General features: G+C 35.9%; 1 protein-coding gene across 1 annotated transcript; it reads left to right on the forward strand.

The window, feature by feature from the left end:
• Positions 1-13,839: 13,839 nt before the first annotated feature.
• LOC131046700 (cellulose synthase-like protein E6) lies at positions 13,840-18,223 on the forward strand. The gene is made up of 8 exons (XM_057980481.2): positions 13,840-14,297; positions 14,406-14,730; positions 15,246-15,386; positions 16,166-16,291; positions 16,396-16,608; positions 16,698-16,934; positions 17,009-17,356; positions 17,447-18,223. Exons 1-8 carry the CDS (start codon positions 14,038-14,040, stop codon positions 18,014-18,016), a joined length of 2,220 nt encoding a protein of 739 aa, XP_057836464.1. The 5' UTR covers positions 13,840-14,037; the 3' UTR covers positions 18,017-18,223.
• The last annotated feature ends 3,293 nt before the right edge of the window (positions 18,224-21,516 follow it).

Genomic DNA, 21,516 nt, shown 5'->3' on the forward strand with positions numbered 1-21,516 from the left:
TCTCCACTGCTAATAGTTAGATTAAACTAAATTGCATGTCTCCTCCATAGTATGCACATGAAATAAATTTATCCAAATAGTATTCTTGATTGCATATTAATCTGCTTCTGATAGAGTTTGGTGGAAGTCTTAGTTTTTATGCATGATCTAAATGCATGACTCGGGTTTAAAGAACTGCTTTATTTTTATCATAACAATAATCTCATCAGTTATGAGACAATATTATACCATTGCATGTATAGAAGAATTAGCTTTTTGTTTTTATCTCCTCTTCCACCATAAAATATGTTATGTTAAACAGGCAGTTATATCTCCTAACGGTGGCGCCAATCTCCTATAAATAAAAGATAATGTAATCAGATTTGAAGTATGAATAAAAATAAATTGTGCATTGTGTTGCAACATACGCATGACTGTTATTGAAAAGTTTTTTTTATTGTTTTTTGTAGCATGTTATTGATTTTTATATTTCTATTTTATTTTGATCTTTGTCTTCAAGATTGGAATCAGAGCCTAGAAACTGGTGCAAATGTTTTAATATAATAAATTCCATGTTGTTGTGCATGACCTTTTGCTACCAATCTAGCCTTATGTTTATCAATTTTACCTTCTACATTAAATTTGGTTTTATAAATCCATTTGAGATGAATACAATATTTACCTTCAGGAAGATCCACAAGCTCCCAAGTCTGATTTCTTTCAATGGAATCAATTTCTTCATCCATGGCCTTGATCCAATGTTCATCCTTAGCTTCTTCTTAAAAACACATAGGATCACAAGAGAATAAAGTAAAATTTGAACTAAAATCCAAGCATTCTTCACCTTGTTCATATATCTTTTTCAAGCTTCTCATTATCTTACCTTTTGATTTAGCAAGTGTAGGAGTTATCTCATTACCTTCTTTTGGAGTGGGATGCTCTACATGTCTTGATGATTGACCTTGCACAATATTTCTTGGTGGAGTGCTTTGTCCTGCTTGATTTGGTTGATCGACTAGTTCTTCTTGTTCTTCTTCATTATTTGGTATTGGTGCTCCAATTGTGACAAATCTATCAATATTTCTATCCTATGCTTCTTTCTCCTTAAATATGACATCCCTGCTAGTAACCATCTTCTTTGAAATTGGTTTATATAATGTGTAAGATTTTGATTGCTCACTATAACCAATGAAAATACATTTTTCACTCTTATCATCCAATTTTCTCCTTATTTCAGCTAGAACTAAAATATATGCAACACATCTAAAGCTTCTAAGATGAGATACAGAATGTTTCCTATCACTCCATGCTTGTTGAGGAATTTTGTCTTTAACACTCTTCATGGAACTTCTATTCAGATTGTATATGACACATGATACTGCTTCAACCATAAAAATCATTAGATAATTTTTTAGCTTTTAGCATACTCCTTGCCATCTTCATTATTGTTCTATTTTTCCTCTCTGCTACACCATTCTGATGTGGTGTGTACCTTGTTGTGAACTATTTATTGATCCCCTGATCTCTACAAAAATCCAAAAATTCATTAGAACTATATTCACTACCTCTATCAAATCTGATTGCATACATGTAGGAGCTGAGCATGGAGACATAGGAGAAAATAATTGACTATGACAGTGGCAGGGGGAGCTAACTATAGTTGGGATTACAATCTCCAACAAAAATAAGAAGATAAAACTTGAAATTGTAATCATCGCCATTGTATTCACATGTCGTCTAACGAAGGGCAACTTACATTATTTATTCTCTAAAAAACATTTATTAAACCTTATCTCCTACTCTATTTCCAAAGCATATCCTATCTTTTCATTAGCACATGTGTGATTTCCCAGACCTTGAGCTTTGATCCATATTTATTAGTTGACAGAAATGTATGTGTTACCCATGCTCTACAGACCCATTCGTAGTAGTTCATTTTTTTTCTATAAATTGCAACTTGGCAATGTATCACTCACTCCTATGACCTCACTTCCAAATAAATGCTCTGACATTAACCCTTTGACTAGGTAATGATTTTTGGCATAGTCTACACCCTCTAGCAATTAGATTTTAAACTTCAAGAAATGGCTTCAAAATAACAAAAATTGCCATTTGCAATGAGGTGATTTGAATCTTATGAATAAAATAATGTCTTCATTGTGATTTTTTAGTGGTTCTAATTTTTGCCATTAAATTGTGGAATCTATGAATTTGTCAAATTTGTGCTTGGAGCTGCCATAGTTGTCTGTAAATAACCTTTTGAGCTCCTTGAAAAAATTTATCAAAGACTTCGCTCAATAACCTTCAGCTCTGATACCACATGTAATCTTTTTTTTGGTTTAATGTAAAATGTATTTGTCTTTTCATTCTGCTCCTACCAAGCCAAGTTAAAAGGAGTAGTAACTATTTCTTGAGAAACAAAGTGAAGAAGTTGAGAAATACACTTCAGAGATCCCAAGAACACCTACAAGCAAAATACCTATCACAAGAGAAGAATGAAGGCCAAAAAGCAATAATGGCTCTGAAGAAAAATATTATCATTCAAAGACGGAATTGAAATAAAAAGTACAATGCAATCCTTATAAAAGGAGAATATGCAACCCTAAAGGGATAATGTGTATTTAATAATGAGAATAATTATTAAATACCTACAATATTATTAAATGTCTAAGTTTAGCTTAAGTGTAGAGGATAATAGACTAATAATTAAATAAATAATTATTAGCTAATATATGATAACTTTAACAAACCCCCTTAAGATGAACTTAGGGAGTAGCTAAAAACAAATAAGGACTAAAATGCATGTAAACAAAATGCATGAAAGTAACAATGGGTCCCAACAACTAGGCCTGGTGGGGTACCCAAGTACAAAAGATCTCTCACAACTGGAGAAAAGGAGTAAACCACATGAGAAAAACTCCTCTCGTAAAGATAGAAATACAAGTGAAGGACTAAATAAGCCTCCAAACAAGAGAATGTCCCAGTAAAAAGGAACAAAGCATGAACATGAAGAACACCACTGAAGCATGAAGCTACAAACACTGTCAAAGGATAACTGTCAATTTGAAGAACCTCCATTGAAATAGAAGATGATTAGGTAGAGAAGACTGTAATCTACATGAGTGCCCTCAAATAACACTACTCAAATCAGATGGTAAGCAAAGGAAAACAATTGAACTCGAATATACAAATGGCAAAAAAACACCAAAGTCTAAAGAGTTGATCAATCAAAGATGGAAGGTTGCCTCAAAAAATAGGAATGAAAGAGTGTCCATATGGTAAATGATCCATCTTACTGAAACGCATAGGTAACCAACCAAACCATTCGTCTAGTACATAGGAACAAATACTAAATACATATAGCTCACTCCAACGAACCAAGGAATCATTAGAACCCACAACCAATAGGAGAAACCCCCCATAATGATGGCAAGGGAGAAGTGACATGAACACTGAAACTAAATGGAAAGAAAAATTGCATGATGAAGAACCAGGAACATCAAGAGTGTAGGAGAAAGTACAAACACATATAAAGGCTAGTGTCATGGAAGGAACACTCACTTGACACACATCATGAGGCTAATATCATGGAAGTAACACTCATGTGACAAAGGTAGATGACAAGAAAAGGCAAACATCAACCCCCCCCCCAATGGCACTTTATAATGGAGTGCGAGTACAATAAGGCACAAGATGTGCAAGATCCCAAGCATGCAAGGCATAGTGGCACTTTATCTTAGTGCATTTGAAAAAAAGAGAATGCTTACAATGAAGGCTCGAAATGTCAAAAAAAAGACACAAGACTGGAAATACATGAATAACAGCCAAAAACAAGTCATCCCACACAAACGAGAAGCTTCCACGATCTCATATGTCCAAGTAATTCACCAGAGTGTGAAAATACAAAAAATTGAATAAAATGTACCTGGAGTAAAATCTAGAAAAAGTGTATGGGTGGCTGTGAAGAGGTCTGAAACAGCATCCCAACACTACTAGAATTGTGAAAAATAGAGAAACTGGCAAAAAGATATGAGCTAGGGGCTGAAAACAACACCTCTAACTTCAAATGGTTGTAGAATGTACCACAAGAAAAACTAGGTGATAAAACCCACAAATCTGGAAAGTAGACAAAACTAGCTTTCCGACGATATCTCGTTTGCCAAAAAATGATATCGTATGCCCAAGCTATGGCCAAAATAAATAAATAAACCCTTTTTAGGGTACAAAGAGGGTCACAAGGGGCCATGCAAGTTGTCTATACTGCTGACGTCAGCAAAATATTCTAAGAATATTTCCTCCTACCAAAATAATCTGTCACTTGAAAACCTCGCTAAAAAAAAAATCCGATCACTTCACGTCACCAGGAAAAGTTATAGCAGCGACTGGGCACTCGGGTGGCACTAAAACCTAGGTCGGGGATGTGGGTTGTCGAAAAAGGACCGGCGGCGGTGGTGGGAAAAGAACCGCCGGTGGGAGTGGTCAGGATGGAGGGCGATGGAGCCCTGGCAAAAATTGTCGGTCCTGCTGCAACCGGAGGGTGTAGGATCCACAGCCTGTTGCAGGTCATACGGACCGCCCCCCCCCCACAACGCTTTGTAAAAAAAACTTTGTTTTAAAATAAAATTCGCAATTTTTCATTTTTGCTTGGGTATGTCGTAAAACTGCCCCAAAATTTATTTATTTTTTCATGCCCAAAATTGGGCAAAAACCAAAAAAAAATTCAGAGGCTAAAGTTGTCCAAATTGGACAAATGTTATATGAAAATGGGGGTTTTTGGATGTTCTGAGCTCAACGGTGAGGTCCGTTTGAGCCCAAAATGCACCAAAACAAAGAAGCACCCCGGATCCAAATAAAAAGCTCTGAAAGAACTTGAAACCCTAACCTCCAAAAATCTTCGGAAAAATCAGGAACAAGTAGCAACAGATGTAGGCTCTAATACCATGAAGAAGTTGAGAAATACAACTTCAGAGATCTCAAGAACACCTGCAAGAAAAATACCTGTCACAAGAGAAGAATGGAGGCAAAAAAGCAATAATGGATCTAAAGAAAAAGATTATCATTCAGAGGGAATTGAAATAAAAAGTACAATACAATCCTTATAAAAGGAGAATATGCAACCCTAAAGGAATAATGTGTATTTAATAATTAAAATAATCATTAAGTACCTACAATATTATTAAATGCCTAATTTTAGCTTAAGTATAGAGGATAATAAACTAATAATTAAATAAATAATTATTAGATAATACATGATAACTCTAACACAAAGTCCTAGTTGGAAGAGGGAGGTATATTTATGAACCCACAACACATAACTAGATCTGTACAAATATAAAAATCAATGATAGTAGAAACATCACATAGTTAAACATTCTTTTAAATATCTAATTTCAATCAAGAAAATCTCATTTAAAAATATTTAAAAATCTTTTATAATTTCGTGTAGCATTGTCATGCTAACCAATTTTTAAAAAGATTGAACCAACAAATATGATTGGATAAATTTTATAGTACATTTATAAGACCCCCAAAATACATTCTAATTAGCTATAAAGACATTGATATAAAGAGATTTCAACATTGCAATAAATTCTCACAATCACACAAAACAACTCCCTATTGCTACGAATAATTAAAAGCAATCATTGATTCCCTAGCATAAACTTAAAAATAGCAAGTTAGCTTCCCACAATGTACTATTTACAATCTTCATTCAATATCAAAATGATGACCTATATACATCAAGAGATAAGATTTAGCTTTACTATCTCTCATGATATAGACACATTCATGGTCTCAACTTAATTCTCTCGCTCCGCCTGCTACACAAGACATAATCACAATCAAATTATTGCTTACCAATCACATCTTTGCACATGAATGACACCATTTAGCATATCTAGTCACCTCAAACGTACCACATACACAAACAAATAAGATGCATGTATACACTTTATTAATATATGAGATATATTTTAGATGGCTAGATGAATGTTGTCATAAGAATATGCCACATCATAAATTAGTCCACAATCATCCTAATCACTCTTGAGCTTCGCACAAGCCATTGCATTGAGTTCATCTCCTATTCAAGTGAGCTAGTTGCATGTGGACATTCTCTATCTCTTCATGCCACTTCACAATTTAAGATTCATAGCTAGTTTGCTTTAAAATATTATAGAGAAGAATAAAACATCTAAACCATACCCAACTAGAGAAACACCTTGGGCCAACCATAGACCTGCCTCTTGGATTGACATGACACACTCATGGCATAAGACAGGAGAACAAGCAAACATCGCCATGATGTCGTCAATTGATCTGAAGGACCAATAAAATCAATACGGCTAGCCATGTGCCTTCCATAGATCATATTTAGACTAATTATGTTCCTCATATGAAAGGCCTCTCGCTTAACTTGAATGTATAAGGCTCGTAGCATACACTAGGTGACAAAGTATCATTAATTTGGATGCAAAAACCCCTTCAAAATTTTCTATAACTAGTTGTGCTCTAGTTTTTTGTGAACTTCAAACATGCTAACCACATACACGAAAACTCCAATGAACTACGAATAACTAGTTTTGCTTTAGTTTTTTGTGAACTTCAAACATGCTAACCACATACATGAAAACTGCAATGAACTACGATATTTATGAGAGCTCAAATTTGTCAAAGAACATGCAAGTGATCACCAGACGCGAAAACCTTGATAAATCCTTATTAATGCATCATTTGGATCTCTAGACATAAAAAGCCTTCTAATCACTCGCTTGATTGCAATGCGCAAGGCATCTCGGATCTTTGCCCCAAGCAAAAGAAACTATAAACTAGATGTAAATCAGTTGGAAAAATTATGGTAAATGAAAAGTTTTTGAGTATGCCAACATGTGGGCCGCATGGATTTGAAACATGGACCTCAAGACACTTGTCAACTTGAAACAAAATTTATTTATGTATTCTTAAAATCATCCAGAACCTAACGCTGTAATTATTAAATAAGGAGATTAATGTCTACCAAGACTAGGAGTAAAGTTGGGGAAATCTGACGATACATCTGCTTGATTTGATGCACCCCATAATTGTTCTACTCCACTGGATTGTCCTGACATAGAGTTGGATTTCAAAACGATCTCCCGGTGGTCCACTGGAATCTGAATGAGCGGTATTGGTGACAATAAATGGTCCATCGGCCATAAATCATTTCCTTGCCACTTGCATCAAATACATAGATGCAAAGCTTATTATTATGAAAGACTCCAGGAAAAGTTCTACTTCTTCACATGGGAGTAACATTTGTGACTTTACATAACTACAAATGGTCAATTAATTGTCTGGTGTATGTAATTGTCGATGGGACTTAGCAAGATAAGAGATGCTTATCTGGCACTCTTATCTTTTGTCAAATAGCAATGGTATCAATTTCACCGACCTAAGATTCCATACCGACATGCTAAAAGATTGTATCAGTGGTAAATGAAACTTAAAAGAGGAAAAAATAAGGACCACTTTCTTCCAATCTACGCAACTGTTGCCTAAGGTGGTCTGACATAATAATAAATCTTAAGGGGTTTTAGGAATACATGATGCCTCAAATGACCTATGTGTTAACAAAAGCACTCTTTGAAATTAAATTCAAAGCACTTATAATCATAGTGAGAATCTGAGCTAGTAGTTAGGGTGGAAATGTGGATTGCTATACGACTCTTTCATGTATAAGGCTATAATTCTTCTTAAACATATTATCTAATAAAAAATAAAGGGTGGAATGATTATAGTATAAAAAAATATAGGTATTATAGCTTAAATACAAGATATATTAATAACATTCAATTGAGTTATTGAAATAGTTGGTCTATTTTGTGTACCCATATTTTATTTATGATATTTTAATATGGTTCAATAATAATTTATATATCGTTTAATATTAAGAAAATAAGTATATGAATGATGATAATAATAAATAAATAAGTAAGAAAAAATATAACTAATAAAACTAAACTCAAATATGGTTAACTAACATGAATAAATATTAATATTAATCATGTTAGTATTTTTAATATTTATATTAATGTTGATATTAATATTATGGGTAACATTAGTGTTAATAATGTTAGCAGTGCAAATATAATAGTAATGTTAACGCTTTTATTGGTAGCAATATTAATGGTTTTTATTAAAAAAGCAACGTTAAAGAGGGCGTTGGCCCTTTACAAAGCCAAAGGCTATCAAAATTAAAAAGACCAAGCAGGGGAGCAAATCCCAAAAGAACAAAGTTGGACAGGCCAAATTGACCTGTCAAACCATCAACAACCCAACCCAAATCAAGAGGAGGGAGAAAAACCCGGAACTTGACCAAGGGGAGCTTGGGAAAGGGGGTTAGATTTTCCTTTCCTCCTATGACAAGCAACCGTCCATGCAACACTATCATTAGGAACTTTCAAAGAAGAATCAAGCGCGGAGGACCCTGCAGGGTCACAGCTAGACTGTTGATGTAGAGCGGCAACAGGCTATTGCAGCGGAGTGGCAGCAAGAGAACAAACGCCAGGAGCAGAGTGAAGGTGAGGAGCAGGAGCAATAGGTGTAGGAACCAAGGGGGAAGGATCCACCACAACAGTAATATCAACCAGGCCTTCATCAGCAGTAAGGGACACCTCATCAAGTGGTCTTCTGTAGCATCTTTCCACCATGTAGCGTCACCTTTGCAACGAGAGAGAGAACAATCAGAAGCAAGGTGACCCGTTGAGAAGCACCTTCGACAGCAAAAAGGGAGGCCCTCATAATCCAGCGGTTGGGTCCAAGGCCTGTCTCCAAGCATAAGAACCACATCCCTAGGGAGGGCCAGAGATAAATCAACATCAATTAAAAGGCGAGAAAAGGTAGAATGACCCATGGAGAACGTGGCATCATCAACCTTCAAGAAGTTGCCAATGGAGTTACCGATGGCCTCAAAACAAGAGTCCAGAAATGGAGGGGGGGATTGGGGAGGCGAACCCAAACTGGATGAACAGACAGGGATTTCGTAAGTGGGTTGAAGGAAGGAGTGATCCCCCCAAGTCCAAAGCTTTCCCAAAATAAAACCACGCTCATGAGTAGAGGTAAAGGAGGCAACAAAAAACCCCTTAGCACAAGGGAAAATCTTAATGCCATAAGAAACAAGGGGCTTCCAAGAATCACTCACCCAACGATGAAGGTTCAGGAGGGAAGGCCAAAACCCAGTAAATCTGCAAACCAGAGTGCTGTGTTGATAGAAGTCAACATTCTCCATAACCTCTCAGCCACTGACCACAACAGGAGAGGTTTTGGCACAAGGGTGAGGACGAACTCCTTTAGAAGGCTGGGTAGCAGATTTAGTCACACGAGCAAAGCTACGCTTTCTAGCAAAGGGCCTGGGCAGAGCATCTTCACCCCACGCATCACCCACAGCAGTAGTAAGGGCCTCCAAATCCAAAACTGGGTCAGCACCAGTCGTGGGGGACCTAGCCCGAAACCCCACTGCAGAGGGCATGGGTGAAGGTGGAAGGGAGCCTCCGTCAGCAACCACGGTAGGAGGGAGACCAGCACCCTACAAACCACCAATGACAGAGACAGAGGGACGAGATGAGGCATCCACATCGCCCACCAGGGAGGAGGCAGGGCCGCCAGCAGGGGATGTCGAGAGAGAGTCCAGCGAGGGCCACAGAGATCCACCACCAGGTACGTCTATAGTAGCACTGCCCAGCACAGGGTCCAGCACTACAAAAGGGACATTGCAAGGGTTTTTCAAAATCGCTTGGACGGGAGATGTTGCGGGAGACATTTCTAATTTTTTGTAGCAATATTAATGTTGATCATAAAAGGGTAGTAATATTGGACCAAATATTATTCCTAGTGAAACAATATCCATATTAAGGGTAGGAATAATATGAGCATTAAAACTAGCATACCTCTTAATATTAAGGGAGATGTGTTTTTTTAGTCAAATAATTAAGATACCCATTGGGTAAGGTAGGCAAGGTGTATTGAGATATTTCTTTTAAGGGTGATCATTTGCCAACTAGCTGGAAATAACGTACTCATCTAAAAATGATGCAAGAGTAGTTAAGAGTAGTTTGGGATGATTGGTGGTCAAGAAATCTAATGGACCATGTTGGTTAAGGGTTGAGATTAATTGAGCCTAAGAATGTTGAGAGAATTTTTTGTGTAGACCTGCATGCTACATCCATTAAGTTGATTCCCACCCTTTGGCACTGTGTCAGAAGTGGTGATACTGAAATGACATCATCTAATTTGTATAGTATGCTACAGGTCACTAGGGTGTCAAAAAATATTAGTTGTATTTTTTCCTAGGGTAAAATTTTGGCATTACAATTACTTATATCTAAATGCTATCATTCCAGCATGGATTGTAAATAATCTAATTAATCATATTTTTGCATCAAATGATCTTTTATTTTACATGTGTTGTTTCAACAAATGATACATAGGGTTTGACGATTTCTCTTAGTTTCTTTATTGAGCTTCATTCTCTTATCTTGTTTCTTGTACAAAGGCCTACTCCCCTTCAAAATTAAATTTTAGTCTTATATAAAATAAATGATATATAAGAAAAATATATGCACGTATGTATACAAATAATTTCATATTAATCCTCTACTACAACTTGATTAGTTTGAGAATACACAATTTATAAATAATGCTATTAAATACCATTTTCTTTTTAATTACTTGCAATAATGATATACACTACTATTAACACAAATCATCTCAAAGATTTTATATGTCCAATCAAAATCCATCAATCTCACTCAATCATATTTACGATAGTTCCTCCCAATAGTCAAAATTATTAGATCATTACAAATCTATTTGAAATATAAATATAATATTGTCCCTTTTAAAGTTATTTCATATTCAAGTAGAGACATGAGCACATGGATAGAAGGACAAGTAGATAAAATGGACAATACAAGCAACATTTTTTATTAAGAATAAACAAGTTTTGAGGGGACCCGAAACTCCATACAACAGGTTTTGAAGGGACCTGAAACCTGCAGATTTTACCAGGATTTGGAACCCACAATACAATGCTACCCAATGAAATAATCATAAAAAAACTAGCAACCCAACCATAGACGAGACTAAAAAGACCAACCCCTAATACATGCACAAGGGTTTTACTAAGGCTCCCTTAACCTTCGAATAACACCATGGGTGTTTCTAGGCACTCATAACCTTCAAAGACACCAGATTACAACAGGTAGCCATACATTCACAATCTGGACTCAAAGGATTTTTGAAAGGCTCCCCTAACCTTCAAGCTGGGTTTTAAACTCGTCCCCAAAACCAGCAGAGAAGGGTTTTCCCAGGCTCCCTTAACCTGCAACATAGACCTCAGATCGCCAAAAGAAAAACCTGTCCTTAACCAAAAACAAAAAATGAAACTGGCCAGGCTGGGCCCTTGAAAACTACTAGCATCCAACCTGCTTGTGGGTTTTACAAGGATCCCACAACCTGAACTAGGCATCAAAAAAATAAACATAGAGAAACAGCCAAAAGGGGGATTTTGAAAGGCATCCCGAACCTTCAAAATGGGTTTTGAAATGGATCTTAATAACCAATAGGAGGATTCCCGTCACCACCCAGCATCTAATCAAAGCCCACCTTCTAGCACAACACCTCTCCACCTCTATAGGATAGGGAACCACCTCAATAGAATCTAGAAGGAAAGAGACAATTTGTAGAGAAAACCAAGCATCTAACCACAAAACATAGTCCAACAACCAACAAGTAATATCATGATACATAGCTGGATGGAAGGGTTTTGAAAAGGCTCCCAAAACCTTGAACAGAAAGAGAGGCTAGCACCAGAAAGACCCTATGCCAACAACCTTCACCAGAATCTCCACCTTTATAGGAGAAGAGAGAAATAAACCTAATGACAAAGAGATAATTACAAGAGCACATCCAACCTCAAAAAAAAGGGTATCCAATACTCCCAATAGGAGTCATCCCAAAAAACTCAACTCACAACTCTTCCCTCAATAGAAGAGTGGTCCACCTCAATAGGATAGACTGAGAGAAAAGGAAAGAAGACAACCTGTGAAACAATAGAGAATCTCTTGAAATGAATAGATCCATAAAATCACTCACAATCTGCAAGAGAAAACTCTGAAAAACTACACCAAAAAGATGCAGGGACCTCCTAGACAGAGACCCCCATCCACACCAGGTCTATCCCAAAGGGAAAAAAATAACCCATGGGGAGAAGGGACTCCGAGAAAACACAAACTCCACCCGGATCCCAAACAACCCCCTCACACCAAGACACAACCAGGAAAGAACAACCTACGAACAAAGCGTAGACCACCATAGCCACCACATAAACCTTCCTATGCAGTACAACGACCAGCATCTATATCTCTACCTCACAGACCCACAGGTCCAAAAGAAAGTCGGAGCCAACCAACTACAGAGCCAATGTCCACCATCAGGCACTGCACAGTCAACAAGAATCCAGGAAGGAAGACACTGAAAGGGGGGAGAAGCACCGGCAGAAGCAAAGAGCCAAGAAAAACCCCGAGGAAGTCTCCACCCGAAGCACCCTCCACACACCCCTCCATTCTTCCAAAAACACCCACCAAACATCGCCACATAGGACTTCCATCCACCACAAACACCAAGAAAAGCACCCAGAATAGCAATAGAACACGGATTAAGGGAAGCACGAACAACAGCATTCATACCAAGCTCAACAGATCAAACACAGGACAACAAACCCACACCCCCACCAACACTGCCGCATTCCACATGTGCAACGTCAGTATCAATAGCGGATAGAGCACATACAAGCTCTCGCCCATACCCACAGTCCAAGCATGGACCAAAAAATCTCCACCCACAGAAACAAAAGAGAAGGGAGGGAAATCCATGCTATCCCCCAACCACTCGGAGACCAACAGGCCGAGAAACAACCCAACCCACCGGAGACAAGCAGTAGGAGAGGCCAACAAACAACCCCCTCCCCCCCAAAAGCATCTAGATCTGGGTTGTCAAAACTCTCAACATTCTCCCCGCCCGCAAAACCCTACCGCTGCTTCCTCCACTTGGTATTTCAAGTTAATTGGATAAATTGTACTTTATTGACAATAGAAGTAACGTTGTAGAAGTCAACAAATATGTTCTTTTTGTCAACTATTCAATAGAATCATAAAAAGCAAAAAAAAATAGTTTATAACAAATTTGATTAAAAATAATATAAATTACAAAACCTATTAAACTTAGTTTAAATCTTTGCTATCATTAGTTTATTTAATATCAACTATATAAATGAAATTATTTTAATAAATAGAAAAAAATGATTAAAAAATAATTGAGTTCATTATTACCTACTTTATAGTCAAAATAAATAATAAAAAGGTCCTATATTGTATTATCAATTTAGTAACTTACATAATAATAATATAAATAACTATTATCCAATTAAATTATTGATAAAATAATTTTCATATTTTAAAAAATGTAGATTAAAAATTCTACTCAATCTAATTTAATTCTGCTCTCTTATTGTTGATTCATTTTGTTACCAATTAAGAGAAGCTGATGATATTCCATGAACTAATAAAATGATTAATGAGCTTTGCAAGCTGTCGTGTAGGTCCCAGCTTCAAATCTAATCATTTTAACTGCTTCGTAGATGCTACACTCAAAACTACTATTCAAACATTCCTGAACTACTATTCAATCTTAAGTAGTCTTCTACACCAAATAAATGTTTCAACAAAAATCTGACCTGTTAACCCCAAAATGCAATGATAAGGAGGTAGTTTAAATCTCATGGGAAGGAACTTTTTGGTTCTTGAGATTTTATCCTCGCATCCTAACCACAAAAGGCAATGATAAGGAGGTAGTCTAAATCGAAGGTACTTTTTAATTCTTGAGATTTCATCCTCGCATCCTATTATCAGTATACGTGGCACTCTTTACGAACCACCCACTACAATCACTACAGACAGGTTGCTACACGATGTTATAATTTGTTTTCTACTGATTCGATTATTGAGTTGTGTGAAGAAGAAGATGGAGTCCACAGACTCCCCTCTGTACACCACAGTAGAAAAGCCAGTTGCAAAGATAAACAGAATTTATGCATGTGTATACTTTGGTGCAATTCTAGGGCTTGTATATTATCGCATCCAGTATATGCCAAGTGAAGGATATGTACCATGGATTTTGATATTTTGTGCAGAGCTAGGCTTCGCCTTCATGTGGGTAATAGAGTCGAGCTGCAGATGGTGGCTTGTGGATAGAGTTACATACCTAGAGAGACTTTCTAAAAGGTAAACACTATAAATATATATATATATATATAAAGATGAGTTGGCCTTCTTATAAGGTTAAGAAAATGTTTATTTAGAGTAAATTGGATTATGTTTGTTGATGAACAGGTTTGAGAGGGAGCTACCTCCCATTGATGTATTTATATGCACGGCTGACCCTCTTAAAGAACCTCCACTGGACGTTTCAAACACTGTATTGTCTACTCTGGCTTTTAATTATCCAGTAGAAAGACTGACATGTTATGTATCTGATGATGGAGGATCCCCACTTACCTTTTATGCTCTGTTGGAAGCTTCACGTTTTGCAAAGAGTTGGGTTCCTTTTTGCCACAAGTACTCCATTCAGCAGAGATGCCCAGAAGCATACTTTTCCGAATGTTATGACAATGAAAGTGACAACTTGTCCTTTGTTACAGAATGGGAATCTGTCAAGGTGTGTGTTGCTTACATCCATACTCTTTGGAATGATATGAACCAATTGAAACCCTCATCATTGCTAATACTAATATGTTTGTTTTGATAATATGAAGTTCTTACAGTCCATGAAATTTGAGAGAACAAGTTGGTAAGCAAAACACTGTGTGGTAGATAACTTCTGAACTTGCTTAGCATTGCTGGTGATGAGAAATAGATAGAAAAGAACTTGAAAGATCTGAGAAGAATATTATGAAAAAAGATGTTTTAAGATTTTCCCATTATAACCCATTATATATAATAAACAATCTATAGAAGATAACTTGACAAAGTTATGTAAACCTGTCTGTTACCACATAAACTATTTTAGATAATACTTAAAAACCCTAAATTATTTTAGGTTTAGTTTCTCTCTATAAATTAGATATGTTTCCTATTCTAAGTGTAACATTTCTCTCTAAGAATTGGAGATGCTTGCTAATCTCACTTAGACGCCTTTTAACATGGTTTATAAATAATCTTTGTTTTGCTTAGAAAATGTACGAGGAAATGAAATATTGTATAAATAGCATTGTGGAGAGGGGCACTGTTCCAGCACAGAAATGCAAAGAGCATGAAGGCTTCAAAGAATGGAATCCGGGAATGACTTCTCGAGACCATCCCAGCATTGTTCAGGTGACAAAATTCATATAGTTCCAAAACAATATAATTTGTGTTTCATCTTTTATTTTAGCTTATAAGTGTTTATTTTGTTTTATAAGTGTTTTTTTAAGTTAGATTTGTATTTTATGTTAGTGGTTCACAGGAATCTATTTTTCAAGAAAATGAGTGGTTCACTTAATCATAATTTATCTATATTAGTAGTCAATTTAATCATAATTTATCTATATTAGTAGTCAACTATATAGTTTTTGAGTCAAACATATATCTGACAAGTAGTGGTCCACATGCTTATGAGAATGAATGGTCCACTTAACTATGAGTTATCTAGATCAATAAATTTGACTGAAAAACTATACAATTGAATATTCATATTAATATACCAACAATATCTTCTACTTAAACTTTTATCAACAAACAGAAAATAGTTATGTAAATAAAGCATTACGTGCTACTTAAATATCCACCTTCAAGTTGCCAGTGATATGTCTAATCACCTCACATAAGGATGCTCGAGTAAATAGTTTAACTGCTTTGATGGTGTAGTTCAGTTTTGAATGTTTGGTAGTTTTGTTTAGATTAATGTTCAAATTAAAATTCAAGGACTGTTTAAGCTAACTCTGTTTGAATATCCGTCAGTTTTTATTACTAGTGATAAAAAATTTGTCATGATGTATATTCTTATCACATCATACACAAAAATAGTAAATAGTTGTCTGATGTTTCAAGCCAATCATTAAGGATTTTCTCTTTAGAAGAAGCTACTGTTTAATTCTGATTAATCCCAAGTGCAGGTTTTGCTAGAAAGGGGCAAAGACATTGACATAGAGGGCAATGACTTGCCCAGTCTTGTATATGTTTCCCGAGAGAAGCGACCTGGGCACCCTCATAATTTTAAGGCTGGGGCTCTCAATGTTCTGGTAATAATGATATCTCTGCTTCCATATCATATTCTTGCTCTCAAGCAATCTAGATTGAAAAATGAAGAATATTAATGGTTATTTTGTTTATCTTTTGTCTGCAGATTAGAGTCTCTGCTCTAATGAGCAATGCTCCCTTCATTCTTACTCTGGACTGTGACATGTATGTCAACAACTGTGAAGCCCTTAGAGAAGCTATGTGCTTTTTCATGGACTCTCAAACTGGACACCAGTTTGCCTATGTCCAGTTTCCCCAAAGGTTTCATGGCATTACCAAAAACGATCTGTATGCCAGTCGTCTGAGCAGGTATTACAATGTGAGTGTCTGGAACTTCAACTGGTGCCACTGCTTCACAACAGATGTAATCAATTCGACCCATATTTATGTATAAATCTTGATATGCAGGTATTTTTTAAAGGAATGGATGGAATTGAAGGTCCATTATATGTGGGCACCGGATGCGTTCACCGCAGGGATGTCTTATGTGGAAGTGAGCGACAACAGAGCTCTTCAAATTTAATCAAAGAGCTTATTAATTCCTCAATTTTAAGCATGGAGAAAGCAGTTCCATCCAAGAGATTGGACAAAGCAAAAGAACTTGCCAAGTGCGACTATGAGCAGAACACCCAATGGGGCAAAAAGGTAAATACAAGTTCAAATCTTCATAATTTTTTGCACTGGATCAAATTGTTACAATAATTTCTGACCTTTCGCAGGTTGGCATGCTCTACGACTGCGTAGTGGAAGATGTTTTGACGGGGTTTTCTATACACTGCAGAGGATGGAAATCTGTTTTATGCTACCCCAAAAGAGATGCTTTTCTGGGGTGTGCTCCTGTTAATCTAAACGATACTCTGATCCAAAATAAAAGATGGGCAACGGGTCTACTGGAGATTTTTGCAAGCAAGTTTTGTCCCTTGACTTATGGGATTCGCCATACAAAAATAGCTCAGAACATGTCTTGCAGCTTTTTCTTTCTATGGGCTATGTATTCATTACCTTTAATATGTTATGGGTCAGTACCGGCCTTATCAATGCTCTCCGGCCTATCAGTATTTCCTGAGGTATTTTCACCCCACATCTAATTTTTTTGAGTTTTTGCAGATTAAGTAATCACTATGTACAAGAAAACAACTTTCTATTATCTTATGCAGATTTCAGATCCATGGGTTCTCCTCTTTGTATTTTTATCAGTATCTGCATACGCATACGGTGCTCTAGAATATATATGTGTGGGAGGAGGCACTTTTAAAGATTGGTGGAACGAACAGAGGATGTGGATGATAAAAGGCGTGTCCTCTTATCTTTTTGCGCTCATTCAAGTCTTCTACAAATTGTTTGGAATAACCACATTGGATTTTGAAGTAACAAGCAAAGTATTTGACAGCGAAGTAACCAAACGATACGAGCAAGAGATTTTTGAGTTTGGGGTAGCCTCGACATTGTTTATTCCTTTCTCTGTCATAGCACTGATAAATTTCATAGCCTTAATAGTTGGAATTGTGCGAGCGATGAGAGAAGGATATCCGGCCATTGCGAGTATGTTTGTGCAGGTAATCGTGTTGAGCTTCATAGTACTAAATAGCTGTCCCATATATGAGGGTATGGTGGTGAGGAAAGACAAGGGGAGAATGCCCACATCCATTACTTCATTCTCCACTCTGGCTGCAGTGATTGTGTGTTCTACAGCGTCAGCCATATCCTGGAGTTCTTCAAACATATAATCAAAATTTCACTTGGACAAACAATCACCTGTCACATCCCTGCAAATTCTATATTTCCTTTTGTATTAACTGTCTGATGTTCCCATGTAATTTGGTGATGTTCTGATGTAATTTGGATTAAACAAGAACCTAAGATTTAAAACTATATTTGTACTTGTTGTTTGTATGGATTCAATAATTAATGTTAAAGATTTAATACTTTGATCATTAATTGTCACATTTGATGTTTGTTGAGTAATTAAAAATGATATAAATTAATTATCTTATGTTTCAGTTGTGATTTAGTTGTACTTTTATCTGTTGTTTTTGACTAACTGGATACTAATGTTCTTGTGATGGCATAAGTGACAGAAATGGTTTTGTAGTTTACTTTGAGAACAATTTCAATGTCATTTAACTCTACTTTTGTATTTTGAAATCAAATTGTAATGAGAAGTGCTTATCAATTATACCTCTTACCTATTTTTAGGCATTACAATAATTATTAGTAGAGAGCTAGTGGATTCATCAATAACTTTGCTCTAGGGATCAACATCTTTGACCCAACTGACTACTAAAGTGTGGAAAAAAAAATAAAAAATTACTATCTTAACATATAATAATGATATATAACAACACTGATTTTCCATTTGAAGATGGCTTCTCTTGCTCATCCGCTCTTGCTTTCAAATTTGAACTTACATCTCCTTCCTCATAATGCTTCCCTTGCCCTAGGTTTGTTTGTTGATTTGGGGCCACAAGGTTTGCTTCAGACATTGTCTTCAGGGCCTATGGAAGGTTGCGAGGAACAAGTTGCTACGTTTTTGGCTAGTTCTTATGCCTTATATACCCTCTCACGACTGCTTCAACTGCAAGTGACTACATAGTAATGGCTGCTACGTCTCTTCCACCATCTGAACAATTTAAAGGAAAATAAGCTTCTAGTTAATTCAGTTGATATATATGTGTGTGTGTGTGTGTGTGTGTTCTTGGAGATTTGGATGATTGCAGCATTTTGGTAATATTGGAAGCTTTTATTAGCATTTCCAGAGTGTCCAAAAGGCTTTAGAAATTCAAAAGTGACTTCTGTTTCACCAAAATCAGAGTTTGGAGGACACAAACAAAAGTGACTTTTGTTTCACCAAATTCAATTTGAACCTCAAAATACTCTACTTTTGATCTTGTAAAATTCAAACCATAATTATCTTATCACTACAATTATGAAATGTGAAATCACAAAGCACAATAAACACATGAACACCAAATTTACGTAGAAAACCTTAAACTACGAAAAAACACAATGAGAATCATAGTCACAATATGAATAACTTATTACAATGTTTTAGGCTCAAGGCCAAGTTTCTCAAAACACCTAATTGGAATTGCAAGACTAAGGCACACAACCTTAGGGAAAGATACAAGAGATTTGCATTACTGAGACTTGTCATCTCAAGGCAAGATACACTTAACTGTACTAGCAGCCAAAATGAACATAATATCTTCTGGTAGGTATAGGGAATAGGTGAATTGAAATAAACAAGATCTCTTGATCATGGAATTATCCTTGAATCACTATGTCAAGCAACCAATATCATGGCAAACACATCTAGTATTAACCATTGTCTCAAAACACTATCATATTGAAGATATCATTATCAAAGCTCTTCACAAACTAATTTTTACATTTTTTGTTACACCCAATCTACTTGTGTATCATTCAGATCCACTTTACATGAATTCACATACATTCCATACTTCAACTCATACAACCACACATCTATATATACAAAGATCATTCATTTAAAGCCTCAACTAGGTTGGCAGCTTGGCCACAAATAGAATATACAATAGTACATAAATTAGGCAACCCGAACCAATAACACATAATGTGGTCTACTCTAGGAGATACAGTTAACCCAAACACATCAAAACATACCTTCTACAATGACTCCAATGAATCACACATGCTAACACATCCTCCAAAGTCAATATCAAACCAAATGTCTAGATAAATAATAAAGTACATTAACCAATCAATCCAAAAACATCCTTCAATGCAAAATACACAATGCAGATCTACATGTCAAGGTGAGACCCATAACAACATCCAAACTCAATCTTCAATGCATATTCGGACCAAAAGAGTATTATCCAAATAATATAAATCAACTGAGGTAGCCAAAAGACAAAATAACTAATAATGCATAACACAAAACAACATAACTTCACTTGCCAATCAAATTAACACCAAAAAACTAAACTAGAACACTCCACAAACCAAATGAACATGCCCTTCAAGCTACAAAACTTGAATCCATATATCAAAGAATAGTCAATCAATCTCCAAACCAATTTTGACAAACAATCTCACTATCAAAAATAACAACATTCAACTCTACATCTGAGCAACAGAGGACCTAAAAACCTAATAATGCAATATACATATATCATAAACCTTATATCCAAAATATTAAGCCATAAACTTCACAAACCAAAGTAATACAATGAATTCTTCCACTTGTAAATTAAATACTCTTTCCTACATATTGAACCTTCCACTATACCAGTCTTCTAGAAACACCTCACACTTACTCAACATCACCGCTAGACCATACAACAACATTTGAATAGTCACTTTTGGACTGGGTCATCCTCTACACACAATGGCGTCAATGACAACACCAGACAGGTTGACATCAATGACAACATAAGTCAAGTTTCCAAAAAGTGTGTAATCACTTATGAAATTAGGAAATTGAAAGGAATGTGAAATCAACCACCATATCCATGACTAGGATCTAGTAGCAATTTTTCATGATTTAAAGAGAGAGAAAATGTATTTGGTGAGGAAACCATTTAAATTGAATATTGAACATAAGAGACTTCAATATTTTTTCACACGGATTCATTTAAATATGAGATGGAGAAGGTGATTGGAAGTTCTAAGTAATTATTAGATAGATAGTTCATATGTTAAATGAAATAAAAATCAAATTATTTATGCCTTAATTCGAACGGCTAGATTAACTATAATCACCTAGCTAAAGTTCAACATGCCAAAAAATTATCAACAAATGTGAGAAACAAATCCTTTATGCCAACAAATAAGACTATAATTGCAAAAAGGGACTAGCCTAGTAGAGGATCATGTGGGAGATGATGGAATACTTTTTTATCTACACCAAATGTATGTTCCTAAAGGAGATTTAAGATTGATAATACTTATTGAAGGCTATAGTGTTACATGTCAAGTACATATTGGGGTAGCTAAAATTTATGCAAATTTAAAAATTCCTTGCTCTTGGCCAAGAATGAAGAAGTAAGTAACTAATTTTATCATCATGACTATAATTTTAATGAGTGAAGGAATAACTTTATCATCCTATAGGAACTCTCTATCCTTACAATTTGCCTTGGCATAAATGGTCAATAATCTCCATCGATTTTGCTACAAGTTTACCCAAAACTTGAAACCAACTTGATAGTATTATGGTAATGGTCAATAATTTAACCAAGGTAGA

The sequence above is a fragment of the Cryptomeria japonica genome, unplaced genomic scaffold (assembly GCF_030272615.1).
Source record: "Cryptomeria japonica unplaced genomic scaffold, Sugi_1.0 HiC_scaffold_244, whole genome shotgun sequence".
NCBI lineage: Eukaryota > Viridiplantae > Streptophyta > Pinopsida > Cupressales > Cupressaceae > Cryptomeria > Cryptomeria japonica.